The 19,444-nt window shown below is 36.9% G+C and overlaps 1 protein-coding gene across 1 annotated transcript in view; it reads right to left on the bottom strand.

Annotated features, from left to right (window-relative positions):
• Positions 1-1,037: 1,037 nt before the first annotated feature.
• Positions 1,038-19,444, bottom strand: part of olfm3a (olfactomedin 3a) — a 28,034-nt gene continuing 9,627 nt past the window's right edge. The window contains exons 2-6 of the mRNA XM_056450625.1: positions 13,672-13,815; positions 6,415-6,570; positions 5,969-6,188; positions 2,674-2,780; positions 1,038-2,508 (exon numbers count right to left, since the gene is read on the bottom strand). Coding sequence (XP_056306600.1) covers positions 1,831-2,508; positions 2,674-2,780; positions 5,969-6,188; positions 6,415-6,570; positions 13,672-13,815 — 1,305 coding nt within the window. The 3' untranslated portion in view covers positions 1,038-1,830. The remainder of the gene's footprint in view (positions 2,509-2,673; positions 2,781-5,968; positions 6,189-6,414; positions 6,571-13,671; positions 13,816-19,444) is intronic.

Below are 19,444 nucleotides of genomic sequence, written 5' to 3'. Positions count from 1 at the left end.
TAAGTTAGCTTAATTCCTTCTTGTTGTCCCAAATTGTTGTCAGAAAAAGCTTGTAAATGGCAGAAATGTCTGAATATGAATATTTCTCAGTAATACTATCATAAAGCATGAATTTAACATCACTTTGTGCAGGTGAGTCCCATGGGATTGAAATGAAATGATTTGTGCTTCTTCCACTGGAAAGTTTTTCCATTCGGTTACAGAAAAAGAGGCTAAAAATATCAGTGCAAGGATGGAGAATAGAAATAGTATGGCGTCCCACTGAGTTTCTCATATTTTTGCACATTCTCTGGAATTTGAAATGAGTTGCAATGTGGAGCACAATGCACTCCGTTGCTTCAACCGAAACTATCAGGTGGCTGCTGAATGTGAATATCAGTCCGTATTGGATTTGTCATCTGATAAAACATTATTATGATGAAGAAATTATAGGCATATAGATATTGCTTCCCTGCTGAGCCATTCATTTTTTTGCATTTGTAAAATAAGCCTTATTAAACTGAGGTCCAAAAATACCAAACTAGTTTTTTTACACACCCATAGGAAATTGTGGCTTCATAAGAGGAATGAATAGTTCAAGTTTCCAAACTGCAATAATAATGTTTTTGTGGAAAATAACTGCAGATTACTAGTAAATTTATAGCTTTGAGATATTTCATTTCAGTGAACAGTGTCATCGGATTTGTTCACAGTTGATTCTTGTGGTCGGTTTACTGAATAAATCCACAAAAAACTGTTGTGATTTAAGTTCTGTTACAAGCTGCCCACAAATTACAATAAAAAGTGATTAATAAATTGACATTTATAGATACACTGTACATTACATGATTATAAAATCTGTAATATTATATAGCCAATAGAACTTCCACAAGAACTTTCACATTCTGCTAGACTGTGTTGCAAGCAGCAATTATTCATAAGAAATATACTTGGTGCGATGGTAGGAAACAGCAGTAGTAAATCCCTGTGGGTGATCTATTCCCAGTGCTGAATTGATGACGGTAAAAGTGCATTTAAATTCCCAGTGCCCAAGCAGACGCTTGACAGAGACATGAAGGGAGAGGAAATTGCCAAGAGGAGTTGGAATCATCCCCTCCCGGCTCCCGTGCCCTTGATCTTGATTGAAAATGCCAAAGGACAGCATTCAAAGTCATCAAGTGAGGAGGGCTGGCCGTAAATGAATGTGAACGCAGCCTCGGTCGGGCTTGTCACAATCATCAGCAAATGACCTCATTATAACCCCTGTGAATTCAGGTTGGATGCTGACAAAATTGCTCTGTGTCGCACACAGCTCCTTCCCGTGCTGTTGTTTACGTTTATGGATGTAGATTTGTGGTTTTGTTCACGTTGGTTTATTGTTGTTGTTTCTAGATTTAATATAAAATCTTTCCTCTCACAGTGACAATGAATGTTACAATCATTTACATAGGTTCATATTCAGAGCTCTACAGTTTGTACAACTAAACTTGACACAACAGGAGATTACCAGAGAAGTCTGGAGAAATTAAAGCCGCCAAAAGCACGTCACTATATAAGAAAACAGGATTTCTTAATATACAAAGATCACAAATAACAAATGGCGAAATAATCAGACATTCATGCAGTAGAGCAATCCGTCTGGAAAATATTGCGAGTAAGGCCTAACTTTCAGAGCAGCTATGAGCAGATGAATAAAAGAACTCAGTTTTTAATGGCTTTTCATAATTAAGTCTTCGTGTGTCATCATTTAGACTCAAACCGCAGTGATAAAAAGGCAAGAATGTCTGTTTAACTGTGGAAAAAGAACCATGAATGAGTAGAAAAGAACAAGCCAAATCATTCACAAGTCCATTAGGAATCGTCTTCGGTTTTGATGACATGAAAAAGCGTGACGTTGAAAATGACCTGATGTCCGTTGTTCCAAGCGTAAAGCGCTCGTTCTCGAGCGTTGTAGTCGAGCATGGAGATGTGAAAGTACTGGTTGTGGAACGGGATGTCCATGTACTCGTACGCTGAGGTCTTTGTATTGTAGGAATAATACACCTTGGCTCCTGTCAAATGGGAGTTGGTGATGTAGAGCGTGCCGCAGATCATAAAAGACTCACCTGCGTTCCTTTTGGAATATTCTGTGTTCCACGTCTGGAGAACCTCCAGCGTCTGCGGCTCCATCTGCGAAATCACGATGTTTCCTGCATTCTGATTGGTGGCATATACAGCCCACAATCCCAGCTCATCTGCCATGAGGTCGATGTCCGAAAAGCCTCCCCAGGTGTAGGGGTAGACGTTGTGAAATCCAGCGTACTCCAAGGCACGTTGGGTGAGAACCCGTCCGGTATCAAAGCTGTATTTGACAATGATGTTGCTTTGCTCCTTGTTGTAGTACAGAGAGCCATTGTAGACCACATGGTTGGTTCCGGCCCATTTGAAGGGGAGGTAATAGGTTCGCGATTCCTGGCCGGCGACAAAGTCGTCGATGCTTTTATACTCTCGAACCACCTTGCTGTTTGTGTAAGTGTCCATATACCAAACCTGTAGGAAAACGACAAGACAGAGATTAAAGTATGTATATGAGCTGCACATTCAATTATTTTATATCTGGTGGAAAGCAGGTATTAGTAATCCAAAGGAAGAAGATTAATCAGCGATATATGACAGAACATCCATCAAGCTAGTTCCGCCTCCTTCAGAACTTACCCGGTTGTTTCTTGGAGAAGCAAACGGGTCGGTCATCCAAGCGCCAAACCTTGTTCCAGATGTCTTTATAGTTACAGGGCCAGTGATTTTCATTAATTTACCACAAGCTGGAAAACAAAACCTCAAAATTAATATATGTTATTATTTAACAACATTGTCTTTCCTTCTTTTCCGAGAAGCAATTTCATGATTTAAGACTTTCTTGTGAAAAACAACTGCAACTCTTAATGATGTACTAGCTTCGTGCATTCAACCCCCAATGCTAGGATGCAATTATCATAGATATTAATAACATATTGAAACATCTGTTAAAATTGCCAAACCAACTTATTAATATTGTAAGGCTTTTTAGCACTTCAGAATTAGGAGGGTTATTTGAGGGCCGCTTGAAATCCCATTGTTGTTTCATTGCATTGAATTAATTGAATATCCAGTGCAGACAAACTGTAGCTGGAGGTAAAAGCTGAGGTTTTATAATTTGCTTTGGGCAGGATATTTTTAGTTCTAAATAAAACATCACTTTGCAACTTTATTTTAAAAGCTGTTCTATAATGTGCTTCAAGCTAATTTAATTTCAATAAATATGAATGCACAATGTCACACAAATCATAGAGAAACTTGTTTTTTTGAATAAGCATTCACATACACTGCCATTCAATAGTTTGAGATCAGATATTTAAATTTTATTCAGTAAAGGTTAAAATGATCGAAACGGCTTCTTTTCTATTTATCAAAGAATTCTGAAAAAAGAAATGTGGAGTATGTTACATTTTAAAATATATTAAAACAGAAAAAGTTTTGTTTTTACTGAATTTTTAAGTGTGCAATAAATTGCTACATTTTGTAAGCTCTGTCAGTAGAGCCATAAACATTCAGACAGATGCCGCTGGCTGTTTTGACCTGTCTCGCATCATTTTTGAGCTTCCTGCCTGCCACGAGTGTTGCATTTTAAAGATAACATGTCACTTTAAAAACAGTCCAACTAAAGTTCAAACCCGGTGTTATTTTTCCATTCAATCACCTCCATGTATTGATGTGTTTGAACGCAAGGGTTTATCTTCTGTAAATATCTCTATATTGAATACATTGTGAGCCTTTAATAGTTTAAAATGATATAAAACTAAACTATTGTTCTATAAAGTCAAATCAGAACAAGAAATAAAAGCTTTTACTGTGAATAGTGCTGGACAATATGGCCAAAACATTCATTTAACAATGCAAATGTTCACATCAGTTGATATTGATGACCATCACAGCAAATGGCAAATCTGTTTCTTTCCAATTCAAATGAAGTTTATTTATAAACTAATTTCGCGAAGAGCACATGCTTATGATTGAACACAGCTGGTCATGCATTAGCCAAATTATCATTTACCAATCAGATGATTCCTAAGTCACCATAAATAACCTAAATTCCATACTACAGCCATCTTCGTTGTGAAGAATCCCCCCTTCCACCCCTACTCCTCCTTTCCTAGATGGGTGACACGGTGGCCCAGTGGTTAACACTGTTGCCTCACAGCAAGAACATTACTGGTTCTAGTCTTTACCAAGCCAGTCAACGTTTCTGTGCGGAGTTTACATGTTGTCCATGTGCTCCCGTGGGTTTCCCCTGGGTCCCCCGGTTTCCTTCCATCGGCCAAAAACATGTAACTTAAGTATATTGACTAATCCAAATCAGCACCATAGACGTGCTCATAGTAAGTAATTCATAATAATAATGCTCATAATAAGTCTTTTCATAGCAATCCCTATTTTTCTTTAGCTACAACAGCAGAAGAGTTTCGAGATCTACCTGAGCTCAAACTTCCCTCTCGCTCTGCAAAGGGAGGGAGCCCTGGGCTCGAGGATCTTATGAGCTCAGGGCTCTCTCCCAGGACAGCATGCTAAACACGCTTTATAATCAATCATCAGCTAAGTGTGAACTCTTGTAAGGCAGATTTAAAAATCGAAGGATAGTTTAATAAACAGGCAGTTAAATATTAAACTATTCTTTTATCGCCAGGACATGACAAACCCATCAACCTGACATTTCACAAATTACAGGTACAGCATTTACAACAATTAATTTTTTAAAATAAAGATTATAAAGTTATTTCAATGAAACTTTGTCAATCCAAAATATCAAACATTTAGATTATCATAATCCTAATGTAAAACCATACATTGCGCCTTATTACCATAATTAAATGTGACTACAATGTAAATTCAAAACCATGGCGTGGATGCTAGTACTAAAGTACATCATTGATAAATGCAGTGATTAGCTTTTTAACTGGATTAGATTCAGTGTTTCTCATCTTTATCAGTGCCATTGAGAATATCAGCAGGTAACACTTGATGGTCCATTTGAGTATTAGTAGACTGTCTGATTAATATCTGTTGATACTGCTGCTAAACAGACATTTAACTGACTATAACAAACTTTGCAAGTACATGTCAATTTATCCTAACCCTAACCCCAACCTAACAGTCTATTTATAATCTAATGAGAATTAGTTGGCAGGTCGATGCAGTGTAACTTAAATTCAACAAACGGACCATCAATATAAAGTGTGACCTATCAGCGCTGTTTCAACTGGCTTAAAACTAAATCACCAAGTCATTTGTCTTCATTTTTAGCCAACCATACGATCAATTTGAGAACTATTCATATTTATACAAACCTAAACGTGCGCTGTGCTGCTGATTAATGTGAAAAATCGATAAATGGTTTCTGTGTTGCAATTCAACTCAGCAGGCACCTTGATGTCAAAACTACATAAAAAGATGCATGATAACATGTCAAAAATGTAAATCAATTTGATGTGAATTGACTACCTTGATGTCAAAATGACATCACATTGGCATTGGTGTCAAAAAATGTGTCAAAAATCGATAACAGGGCTTTTTGACGCCGATGTTAGATGTCAAATTGATGCTGTTTTTGACATCAAGGTAGTTTACATGCATTTTGGGGATACAAAATCCATTGTAAATTTGGAGTCGAAGCTTTCAGATGAATATAACTTTTGTTTTTGAATCGTTATTTTAGTGGTCAAAGGGGCATTGATGTGTGGATGTCAAATAGACGTCGAGATTTTGACATCAAATTGATTAGCATTTTTGACATTGTTTTTTTATGTATTTTTTTATGTTGTTTTGACATCAAGGTGCCCTCTGGAAAGCAATGCAATTAGTTCCGCTTTGGAGCGTAAACATTATATCAAACACTTGCTAATTACAGTCATCATTTTATCGTCAGCCTTTTTTTGCATCTACATTTCAGTTCTTATTGTAATTGGATTATACTCACTGAGTTTGCTCATGCAGTTTCGCAGACGGCTGTCTAGGCTGAGGACTCTCTGATAGAGCGTCTCGTAGTCATAAGCTCCCAGCTCTTCCTGGATGCCCGTCAGAACCGCAGACAGATTCCTGATTTCCTCTTTGAACTGAGAGATCAGCTTAGCATCTGTTTTGTACTGCTCCAGCACAGGAATCAATGGCTGGAGTTCATCCATACGATCTTTTAGCTCCTGTAGGCACACACACAGAGAAAGAGAGGCTGTTAAGCTTTACAGGTTGCTCCCAATAAACAGCATTTAGCTGTAAAATGCATTCTATTATGCGGTTGTTGTGAAAGCTGTTCTATTATAGGCATACATATATTTAACATTTTGACATGGCACATACAATATTCATGACCGATGCTGATGATTGCATTTTCAGTAGCCGGTCTTTTGTAACCTAATAAATACATACCTTAAAGTTCCTGGCCATTATAGTTTTTCTGTCCTCTTCAATTTGCCGGAACTTGGTCCGTAAGCCTTTCATTTGATTTTCCATTTTCATGACATACTGGAAATCACGCTGTGTGCGCAGATTGAGGACCTCAATAGACTGAGACATGTTCTGCACCTATGTCACAAAGATCACAAGCTATGACGTTAGCCGTTAGCAAAACTAACGATTGGGTTGTAATAGTACACAAATAACTACATTAAATTTTCAGCACAGTTCTTTCGGGTTGGTGCAAATTAGGCATAAGCCGGTATAAGATTCTGACGGTGTGATAACCTTGGATAAAAATATCATGGTTTCACTGTATTGCGGTATTGTGATTACTGCTTTAAAATACACTCACTGGCCACTTTATTAGGTATAACAGTCCAACTGCTCGTTAACGCAATCCAACTGCTCGTTAATGAAAATCAGCCAATCACATGGCAGCAGCTCAATGCATTTAGGCATGTAGACATGGTCAATAAGATCAGCTGCATTTCAAACCAAGCATCAGAATGGGGAAGAAAGGAGATTTAAGTGACTTTGAACGTGGCATGGTTGTTGGTGCCAGACGGGCTGATCTGAGTATTTCAGAAACTTCTGATCTACCAGGGTTTTCACGCACAACCATCTTTAGAGTTTACAGAGAATGGTCTGAAAAAGAGAAAATATCCAGTGAGCGGATGTTCTGTAAGCGCAAATGACTTGTTGATACCAGAGGTCAGAGGAGAATGGCCAGACTGGTTCGAGCTGATAGAAAGGCAACAGTAACTCAAACAACCACTCGTTACAACCGAGGTATGCAGAAGAGCATCTCTGAATGCACAACACATCAAACTTTGGCGAATGGGCTACAGCAGTTGAAAATCACACTGGGTGCCACTCCTGAACAGGAAACTGAGGCTACAATTTGCACAGGCTCACCAAAAGTTTGGAAAAACGTTGCCTGGTCTGATGAGTCTTGATTTCTGCTGCGACATTTGGATGGTAGGATCAGAATTTGGCATCAACAACATGAAACCTCCTTGTAATCATAAAATCCTAGCTCTTCCTGGATGCCCAACATTCAAATGGTAGGGTCAAAATTTGGCATCAAGAACATAAACGCATGGATCCATCCTGCCTTGTATCATTGGTTCAGACTGCTGGTGGTGGTGTAATAGTGTGAGGGATATTTTCATGGCACGCTTTGGGGCCATTAATACCAATTGAGCATTGTGTCAATGCCACTGCCTAACTGAGGACGGTTGCTGACCATGTCCATCCCTTTATGACAACAGTGTACCCATCTTCTGATGGCTACTTCCAACAGGATAATGCACCATGTCATAAAGCCTGAATCATATCAGACTGGTTTCTTAAACATGACAATGAGTTCACTCTCCTCTCGAACAGCCTCCACAGTCACCAGACCTCAATCCAATAGAGCACTTGTGGGATGTGGTGGAAGGGTAGATTTGCATCATGGATGTGCAGCCTACAAATCTGCAGCAACTGCGTGATGCTATCATGTCAATATAGACCAACATTTCTGAGGAATATTTCCAGTACCTTGTTAAATCTATGCCATGAAGGATTAAGGCAGTTCTGAAGGCAAAAGGGGGTCCAAGCCAATACTAGTAAAGTGTACCTAATAAAGTGGCCGGTAATTGTATGTTTTTTTTTAAGTAAAGCAGAGATTTAAATTTAAATAGGCATCTTTGGATATATTTCTTTTCTGTGGATATAAATAAGCCACTGTGCAGGTTTATAGGATGTTGGTGCATAAGAGATTTGTTTTTCAGATGTTTGCTGAATCGTGGGCTGATCAGTAACTTTTGATGTGAATGCTCCTTTGCTGCTGGAGATACTGTTGCCCTAAATAAATAAAATTAAATCATTTTGACAACAAAACAACAACAACTTACATATACCTTGAAACAGCAAAACAGAACATTTTCAAACTGTGACTTTTCCAAACCAGGGTAATCCTTAAAACCGGTTATCGTCCCATGCATAGTGTAAATGTGTACCAAATTAATGCAATGATATTTTACTACTGCACATGTGTAATTTTGGAAAAATCTTCACATGTATCTTCATTTTAACAGATTAATATCAGTTCCTGCTAAATGCCAAGATCTATTTTTCCGTTTAAGCTGCTTCAGTTGCGTAAATAATATCAGGCACCTTTGAGTTTTGTTAATTTCAATAAGTAACAAGTTAATCATTTTTCATCAAACAAATGCTGTTTATAGACCCTCCAGTTTCCTCTATACAACTAGTTACAGGATATTATACTGAATGAACATCTCATGACTTGCAGTATACATACAATGGCTCAGTCGGTGTGTTGTTGCAAAACTTTTTTTTAGAAGAAATATAATAATTCATCTTTATCATGCAGTCATAGTAATGATTTCATAAGAACCATGTTAGATTGAAGACTTGGTAATGTATTCTGACAATTCACCTTTGCTACTGCAATAATAAATAGCATTTTAAAGTATATTAAAGGGATAGTTCACCCTCAAAATTAAAATTTAATTAATGAACAATAAAATCTTCAATAACAAACCTGAGTGTCCAAACCTTTTCAACTTTCTTTGTTGTGTTTATTTTGAAGACTGGTAGCCATTGACATCCATAATAGGAAAAAAAATATATAAAAAAGTATTCTATATCAATGGTCATGGAGTCAATGACTACTGGTTTAATAAAGAAAATCCAATAGGTTTGAAACTAAATGGGGTGACAAAGTCATTAAAAAAATTATCATATTTGGAAATATCCCTTTAAAGGGCACCTCTTTTACCCCCTTTTTCACGATTAAAGATAAGTCTTTCATGTTTCCAGAATGTATTTAAAGTTTCAGCTCAAAACACCCATCAGATTATTTATTATACCTTTTTGAATATTGGAATTTTCAGCTCTGAACACTATGTACTGTAGCTGTTTTTGTTGCCTGTGCCTTTAATGCTGGTTCTCCCCGCCCACCGTTCCCACGTCACAGTGTGCCTTAATCTCTTCCTCAGCTGCATCAGATAAACAGCACAGTGAAGGAAGCAGATCTCATGTAACATTTATGAGAAATACTACAGTAAGAACTTTCCCAATTATCTTCTTTTATAATTGTACTGACATGCGGCTGTGGTGATAAAGATGGTAAAATCGCAGTAATTCATTACAAACATGCACTGTTTTAAAAACGCTTTAAATTTGTAAAACTCATTCTTGATCAAATTTGATGATGATTGATAATCACAGAGGGCTCAACAGATCTTTTAATCCCGGTTGTTTTGCACGTCTTGTTGATATGATTATACGTGTTCCTATGGAGACATGTTAAGAAGCGGCTGTCAATTAATTCTGTGGGCGGGGAAACCACACTCAAAATGGGAGGGATTTGGATCCTATTTTGATTTTCAAAAAAGAGACTTGTTGTCTTTCTATCTCCCCAATATGACTGTGGATGCACTATACCTACAGTTCTGTCCAAACAGTTTAAAAATATGATCTTCATCACAGGTGCCCTTTAAAGTGATAGTACAACCCTGAAATTAAAATTTACTCTGCATTAACTAACCTGAGTTTTCCAAACCTTTATAACTTTCGTTGTTCTGTTTATTTTGAAGACTGTTGGAAACCGGTAGCCATTGACATCCATAATAGGAAAAGAAGTACTGTATATCTCATGGAGGCTTAATAAAGAAACTCCAATAAGTTTGAAACAAAATAGGGCAGGCAAAGTCATTACAGAATTGTCATATTTGTCAATTGGTGAAATTTGTTTCTCGCCACTGTCGCCACTGGCTTGGTTTGGGACTTGTGGAGCGGTCTATCGATGGATTTGATCTTCAGTGTTTGGACTTTCAGCTGTGAAAATTTAAACCTCACTGAACTGAACTAAACTCAACTTCTATGTTAAGCTGCTGACACAATCTACATTTTAAAAGCGCTATGCATATAAACATGGATTGAATTGAATATTTGGAAATATCCCTTAAAAATAGAAAATATACAGTAATATTATGCAATACATAATTCTGTAATATGTAATATTGCACAATAACACAGTTTTTACTGTTCCATGGCAAAGAAATGCATCTTATGTTGATGACCGCACAAAATCTGAAAAAATACTTACCAACCCCAAACTTTTGAACTAGTGTGGATGTAAACTCATTCATTCATTCATTTTCTTTTCAGCTTAGTCCCTTTATTAATCAGGGGTCACCACAGTGGAATGAACCGCTGTAGATGTAAACTAAACCATGTAATTTGAACCAGTAAATAATGAAATCCTCTGAAAATTTTAATGAACCGTACTCTTTTGTTTGTTTTTTGTTCCATTAGTCACCGGTCACTGTGGACATTCGCATGGAAAACGCATTATATACAGTACGTGACATGATTGTGAGTAGGGGAATTTATTATTTCGCAAATTAAAACTTTAGCCTCAGCGGATCTGGGTAATAAGTAATGGGAGGCACTTTTCAAAGACACATCTCTCTGCATAAGTTGTGGATAAACTGACAACAATTAATGAATCTTTAAAAAGGTGCTGATCAAAAAAAAAAAAAAAACCCTGAAAGGTTGCTACAATCACACATTGTTTGTCCCCGTCAAATGCTCTGATTAGCTACCTTGACTGGGGCGCTTGAAAAGCAGAAACCCATGAATCATGAATGAGATGCGTCCTCTGTAGGCCCGGACTTTCTTTTCGGGGCTATAGGGAAAACGGAGGCGTTAATAAATGTACATATCAATATTAACGGCAGCCAGGCTCCCGCTGGATTGAGGCATGTATCATTTATCATGAAATCAGGTATTAATGACCTGCATAAAATCAGCCTCTCACGAACGCAGTGGAAGCACTTTTTCTGTATGTGTGTGTGTTTAAAGGTCCTAAGTGTGAATGAGATTGATAAAAGAGAAAAACCATGGGGGAGGTGAATATGTAATGTGTGATTGAAAGAAAGAGCAAAAGGACAAGTAGGGTGTGTGTGTGTGTGTGTGTGAGTGTGAGTGTAAGTGTGTCTGCATATGTGTGTGTGTGTGTGTGTGTGTGTGTGTGTGTGTGTGTGTGTGTGTCTCTCTGCATATGTGTGTGTGTGTGTGTGTGTGTGTGTCTGCATATGTGTGTGTGTGTGTGTGTGTGTGTGTGTGCGTGTGTGTGTTCATTCCAGTATTAGTGGCAGGCTACAGTAGTTCCTGTGCAAGTGTGCGAGTCCCTGAGGCAAAACAGTACATTAGTTGTCCACACAATATGTACTAGCCAAATGATGCCAGTTTGTGTGTACATTGATTGATAGAAAGGAGAGAAAGCAGGAAGAAATGCAGAGAGAGGAAACTAAAGCCCTGGCTATTACTGGTGTTTCCAATATTTGCACTACATTTGCAGTGCATGGTTAATAACATCATGATTTTAATGCACCTTTTTTATGAGGCCATAAAATGTGCAAAAACTATCCAAGTAGTTTTTTTTAGTATTAGAATATTAAGAGAGATCCATGCGTTCATATTTGCAAAATATTTTTGCAAAATGACTTTGCTAAGTTTGAGTAATTCCATTAAATATATTAAGGGAAAAAGAAATATGTGTGTGTATATGTCAGGGTCAGACACTTTTGGGTTTCTGTGGCAAAAATGCAACAAAACTAAACATAAAGAGTCCCACAAGTTCAAGAAAAGATTTAAAAAAGGCCAATTAAATGAAATTATAAGAGTTGTAATGAATTAAGAGAAAATGCAAACTGTTCATTTGGGACATTACCAATGACTATAAAAAAATATGGACGACGTAACAGCGCCTTTTCCCATTAAACGCTTTGAATGAAAAACACCTCAAGACGGGCACAAACTTTCGCAAAAAAACCTGCTGAATTTGGAGCCTGGGCATGCGCAGAATGACTACCAGACGGAGCCAGAGGTGGAGCCGCGGAATCAAGCTTCCAACTAAACGCTTGTACGTCAAATCAACCACGCCCCTCCTAACTTCTTGTTTGACTGCCCGTATCTGCACTGTAACAAAGGCTTGCTAATATAAATATAAACACTTACATTTAAAAACACGTAATAACATATGATTTATTTAAAAACTGTGTGATGTAAGCTGTTGTATTATGAGATGATATAAGATATAATATGTTGGACTACAGAAATAAATAATCTTTCAAACACTCTAGCCTGAGTTATATGAGCAAAGAAATATATTTCTCTTGTAACGGGTTGTTGGTTTTTGTTATCTTCATGGGGTAGAAATAAATTCAACAATCAACAGGACCCAAAATATACACATATTGGACAGATTTGCCATGTGGGAAAAATTGTGCGTTTAAAAGATAAATAAGTAAGATTTCTAAATATCAGCAGGATATTTTCACATCCCAGCACTATATAAAACAATTTAATATAAAATTATTAACTATATAAAAAAATTTGGTTTATGTCTTAATATCTGGCAAAAAGGAATTTACCTTCATTTTAATGTTTCTTAGGAGTTTTCAAATAAAAAGCCATCAGTAAATGCATTTTTGGTGCAGTTTTCCAGCAGGTCATGTGCAGTGCTGCAGTGACTTCTTTATATAGAGTAAAGTGTGCTGAAGGACATGTTCAAAAATATGTTTACATGAGCTTCAACCCATAAATACGATATTTGACAAAGAAATACTCTGTCGTAAGGGCAAATCATCTATGATTTGAGTGAGAATCCCAACTCATTGACACTGTAAATAACTTTGAATGCAGCAATTTCATGGCACCACCCCACACCCTTTAACCAATTACAAACATTTATGTTGAATGGAGCAGCCAATACGATTTTAAAACAGTCAACGCTGAAAATGCTCACTGATTGAGTTCAGTGCACTCACAAATTCCCTCATGATAGACAACAAAGTGATGAAATGATGAAAGTATGAGAGTCCTATGAGACTAGTTAAAGAAACCTTTCTTAACACTGCTATAAAAACCCCTTTTTTCCAGGATGTTTTGATCAATTGATAGTTCAAAAGACCAGCGTTTATTTGAAATATTTCTAAATGTTTTGCTTAAGTCAAAAAATCTGCATTGCCACTTTTTAACAGTGCAGTGCATTTTATTGCATATTGCTGAAACTCTTACTGATGTCAAACTTTTCAACTGGATGTGAATATGAATGCATACATTTTCAGTATACAATATGTGCTATATATGGTATGAATCAGAAAAAAAAGAAAACAGAGCGGAAAATAAAAGTGTGTTTATGCATAAGACCTTCTCCAGCAGCTGTCGGAGCTGTCGGCTCTTGGCATCCCTGGAGCAGAGGTTTTGTTCCGGTGCGACCACAGTGCAGATACAGCGTCCGTCTGCATCCTGTGCCGAACTGTACACCTGCCATCCTTCCTTAGGACCTATCGTCTGCACAAACACAAACACACACACATACTTGAAAAAACTAGCTCACCCAGCTATGACATTTCTAGCATTCACTCACCCCTTATGTCAGAGTAGTGTGGAATTCATCGTTCAATTTCAATGAAGTTTTATGGTCTCTTCCATTGAACAGACATTAATGCCTCAAAAAGGAATCATTTGGAGGGGAAAAGCACTTTTCACTGATCCAATTTTGAGTTGTGCAGTAACAAATTAACATTTATTGTTTATTTAATATTCTTCTTCTATACTCTGCAATTTCTTCTTCTTCTTCTTCTTCTTCTTATTAGGAACTGAGCACCGAAACAGTGTGTAGATACTTTTGGAATTGCTCTTCTTCTCTGGAATGAATTGCGATTTTGAGGGTGTAAACATGCCTGAAAACTCATGAAAGTTTGCACACGCCCCAGAAGTGGTGTAAACTGACATTTGTTATAGGTATAACAGCACCACCTATGCACATTTGACAGACTGGCCCCCGAGCTACGATTCACGCACACACTGTAAAAAATAATTGTTGAGAAAACATTTAAAAAAAAAAAAACAAGGCAACTTGATGCAGTAAGAACTTTGAGTTGTCTCAACAACTGTTTTTTAGTTCTTCTCAGTCACAATATTTAGTTCAGCTAACATAATTTAGTTTATTCATGCAATGTTGATTATTGTATTTTACTAATAAAGATATTCTTGTCACATCAACTGAAGCAACAGCTACTGCTATTGAGTCAATTCACTTTTTGTAAAGGCTGCTCTATCTCTCTCTAAAGTTGCTTTATTGGCAATATATTTTGTACAGTATTGCCAAAGCATTTTAGATATGTATGAAGTATGTAATATATTAACATCATTTAATTAATAAAATATACAGCAAATGAGAAATAAGTAACAGAAAAAAATGAATAAAAACACAACATTGCTAAAAATTATAATAATTAAAAAATAAAAAGTGTGGATTATTTAAATATGGCAAATTAGTTGATTATCCATTTCTAATGGTGAACAAATATTTTGCAGCCAGTAGTTTTTGTTTTCTCAGAGCGTATAGTAAAGATTATCTGAGTCGTTTATTAAAAAATTAATAATTTAATATTTCTCTCGTGGCTGTACGCACGCAGTCAGCTCTGAAATGGTAATGCAAAATGCATACTAATGAGGAGACATTAAAAGTGAAAGTAAAAGCCGAATTTTAGGAGATTCAGAAACTACGGCCAGACGCATTTTGTGCAAAAAGCAGACTCTGCAGGTCTGCAGAGCACGTGACTGTCTGTGTGAGTGTTGACAGTTTTTCGCACACACAGAACCAGCAGTAAGAAATGTGCAGAGTGAGAGAAGTTTTTCCACTGGTTAATTGATCGCGAATATTTGTCTTTATTAGGAGAATACAAATAAAGTGTAAACGAATAATAAAACATTTTTATTCATTTTTCACCAAATATACTTGGGCGGCCATTAATATACCTGGGCAGCCCGTCCAAGTAAACTCTATGTGTGGGAAGCACTGTGATATATTGTGAAGATCTAGAGTTTTCGCTGAAGGGCGTGGCTGTGTCGGCCTGACAAATCATTGTTCCGCCATGAAAGAGGAAGTACTTATAACTGAACTACACAATGTCTGATCTACCCGAAACTATAAAATGGTTGATAAAATTCCTCTCCTGAATACATCTACATGCCAATATTGAGTCACAGTTATTGAATCGCCTGCTGACAGGAGGAAGTTTGGCATAAATCTGTGATCTGTGATATATATATCAGATTAAATTATTATTGTCCACTGTTCTTTCATCCTAAGGCCACCGGGTGCGAGGTCCCTTTCATCGCTGCTTGCAGCTTTAATTTCTATTATTATTTATTAATATTATTTATTGAAATATTACAGTGTGTCAGTTAACTAAATGACCAATTATGTGAACTGTATCAGGTTTCAATCAATACAAATCAAAAAAGAAATCATTTGAATTTAAAAAGAATTTCAATGTCATGAAAGCGTCATGGAAAACTACAGCAGATCTCAAGTGTTTTCTCCATATATTTGACACACGAGGCTGTCATGCAGTTTGACTTCAAAACACTCAATATTTCCAAAGTCATATAGACCGCTTTTATGCTGCTCTTGCATCCTGTTTGAAGCTTGAAAGCTTATAATTCACAAAAGAAAAAAGTCATTGTGGCTTGGATTGACACGAAGGTTGAGTGAACGATTGCATTTTTATTTTTTGAGCAGCTTTCCTTCAACTTATTTATTGTATTATTGACAGGTAAAAATATGACTTGCACTATCCACTGAACAAATTCAATGCAACATTGTTATATATATTTTTTCACTCATGTATAGCCTTGAGATCACCATTAAAGGGATCGTTTACTCAACATTCACTTGTCACAAACCTGTTTGAGTTTCTTTTTTCTGTTGAACACTAAATAAGTCACTTTAATAAAATGTCGGAAACGTGGGCAGCGCGGTGGCTCAGTGGTTAGCACTGTCACCTCACAGGGTTCTAGTTCAAGTTCTGGCTGGACCAGTTGGCATTTGTGTGTGGAGTTTGCATGTTCTCCCTGTGTTTGAGTGGGTTCCCTCCAGGTGCTCTGTTTTCCCCCACAGTCCAAACACATGTCCTATAGGTAAATTGGATAAGCTTAATTGTCCGTAGTATATGTGTGTCAATGAGTGTGTATGGATATTTCAGAGTACTGGGTTGCAGCTGGAAGGGCATCTGCTGTGTAAAACATATGCTGGATAAGTTGGCAGTTCATTCTGTTGTGGTGACCCCTGATAAATAAGGGACTAAGTCGAAGGAAAATGAATGAATGAATGTATAATTGTGTGTGTGAGTGTGAGAATGTATGAGTGTTTCACATTACTGGGTTGTGGCTGGAAGGGTACCTGCTCAGTAAAATGTATGCCAGAATAGTTGGTGCTTCATTCCATTGTGGTGACCCTTGATAAATAAGGGACTAAGCCGAAGTAAAATAAATGAATGAATGTTGGAAACCTGTTACCACTGACTTCCATAGCATTTGTTTATCCTACTATGGTAGTCAAACCCCATATAAGGGGTTTGTAACATTTTTTTAAAAAGCCATTGGAAACTCCTAAATGTTTGGAACCATTTGAGGGTGAGTAAATCTTTTTTTTTTTTTTTTTTTTTTTGATCAAATAGCATTTATTTGTTCATCGAGTAGACTTATAGTCCCACAATCTAGGATGAATTTTCTGATATGCATATAAACTTTAAAAAGTTGCTTTAAGTAATAGAACCCCTCATGAAGCAATAAAAGAAAGGGCCCCAAATCTTGTAAAATTGTCCAATGCTACATTTTAATCCTCTGAGGGGATTTTGGGGACCCTAAGATGTTTCAATATGCCCTGATAATTGTGCTTATTTTAGCTACTTATTACATAGTATTAGCCAACTTGTATATATTTTTTTGTATTCAGCACAAACTGTGCTACAGTAAAATGTGAGAAATGTTGATGTACAGGCTTGCGTTTTTTAGAAAAAAAAAAATTCTGGGTGGTTAGTAGGTTTTGGAGAATAAAAGTAGCTGAAATAAGTTCCAAAAAACCACTCTTAATGGCCTGAATAAGACCTTTGAGTAACCAGTCTTGTAGGCTAGAATATTTACTTCAAAGTGAAAATTATTCTGTTCTCTCATTCAAAGAAAGCATTACAATGATTTACATTTTGTAAAGTCTGTTTTGGATCAGAATACTGTATGCGTGGGAGTGACAATGGACATGAATAATTCACACCTGGAGAGACAAAAGACACTCCCCCACTGGCTAATGTTCACCCATGAAGGCCATTGTAAAGCAAAAGCAAGAAGCAAGCCCAAGCAAAATGCTTGTTGTATTACTTGCTGTATTATGACCATGTAAACTCTCTGGGTAAACAATGTATGAGCACTTATAAAGCATGCACAAAAAAAAAAAAATATTTGAAAAGGTATAAAATGCGTTTGTAATTAAAACTCTGAGAGACACTGAAGTAACATAATGACAAAAGCTTTAAACACGAGAATAAATAATATTTCAAACATGAAAAACAATTATTTTAAATAAAAAAAAATATTTTAAGATATTTGTTCCAAGTGCATCTTGTACATCAATTCCTCAGGCCATAGTTTAGCAGTTGGAGGGTTAACCTTTTTTCCAGAGCAATTATAACCACTTTTTGACTGTTATCAAACAATATGTAAGGAATTTCTGTTGAGCACTGCTCAGTGAATATATATGATCTGAATGTCCTAATATACAGAAATAGGCACAGGGTCAGGATCCAATTGTACACCAATGACATCTGAAAGCACTTTAAAAACCTCGTCCCAGAATCCCTGTATTTTATTAAATGTAAAATTTTTAGGTGAACCATCCCTTTAAATCCTACCATTATGTTCTATTTTAAGCATCTGAATGCCTTGCAAACAGTTAAAGATGTACTTTTGTGGCCTGTAACACTCCAACAGACACATAGACTTCAGCTTCTCAAGAGATGAGTTAAATAAATAGGTTAGATCGACTGTAAAGCCAAGTAGACCACATTATAACCCCCCTTTTATCTATTGGAAATCTGTCTAACACTGGACCTGTGTGCGTGTGACATCATGAAGTGGGTGTGTCCTTGTCAGTCACAGTAATGCCAGTGTTCTCTCACTCTAATCCACTTGCACTGTAACTGATCCAATTCCCCAGCTTTGATGTATAATTTGTACAGTCGAGTCTGGGAGTTGATATGCGAGACACATAACTGTGCACTCAACGGATCCACAAATACAAGCTTGAAGAAAATAAACAAAAACAAAGGAAGAAGGAACTGGGATAGATGAAGGAAATGATAAAGAGAAGATAGGGAGGTTTTGAGGATTCACCTGAGAGCACAAACTGATACGTTTTTTCTGCCGGGGACAGAGACATCCTGTGTTTTGCATGCACTTGCACACTTCTCTCACTGACTCTTGAGAACTGTTTGTCCTTATTTTTATGTTGTGCATTTCACATCCCTTTTAGCAACTCAAACAAACAAAACCCTAATACGATGTCGACCGTATTGCTAGCTACTATGTACTATGTACTATGACAGTATTGCTCCACCAACAAGCATACAAGTAAACCCTAAAGCAGTGATTCCCAACCCTGTTCCTGAAGGCACACCAACAGTACACATTTTCAACCTCTCCCTAATCAAACACACCTTAATCAACTCATCAGAACATTAGAAGAGACCCCAAAGCCTGAAATGAATGGGTCAGATAAGGGAGACGTCCAAAAGATGTACTGTTGGTGTGCCTCCAGGAACAGGGTTGGGAAACATTGCTCTAAGGAGCACAAAAGTTAGTGAATCGTTGCTATTGAACAAATACGATTAGTTCATTGAATTATTGACCTTTTTATGTTCCTGAATGAATACTCTAAAGAATCAGTTGCATGGAGGGTGGTTTGTTATTATGAATGCCACTAGTATAATTCCTGAATGAACTGATGAGCTAATGAATCGTTTATGTGAATAATTCAATGATTTACTCATAAAAACCATTACATATATCGGTTCTGAATTGTGTTTAGAAACAAATGTTAAATCTACATGAATTCAGAGAATATAACTAGCTTAATTCA

The sequence above is a fragment of the Danio aesculapii genome, chromosome 24 (assembly GCF_903798145.1).
Source record: "Danio aesculapii chromosome 24, fDanAes4.1, whole genome shotgun sequence".
NCBI lineage: Eukaryota > Metazoa > Chordata > Actinopteri > Cypriniformes > Danionidae > Danio > Danio aesculapii.
The sequence above is the reverse complement of the archived record's forward strand: the minus strand, read 5'-3'. Positions and strand labels throughout refer to the sequence as shown.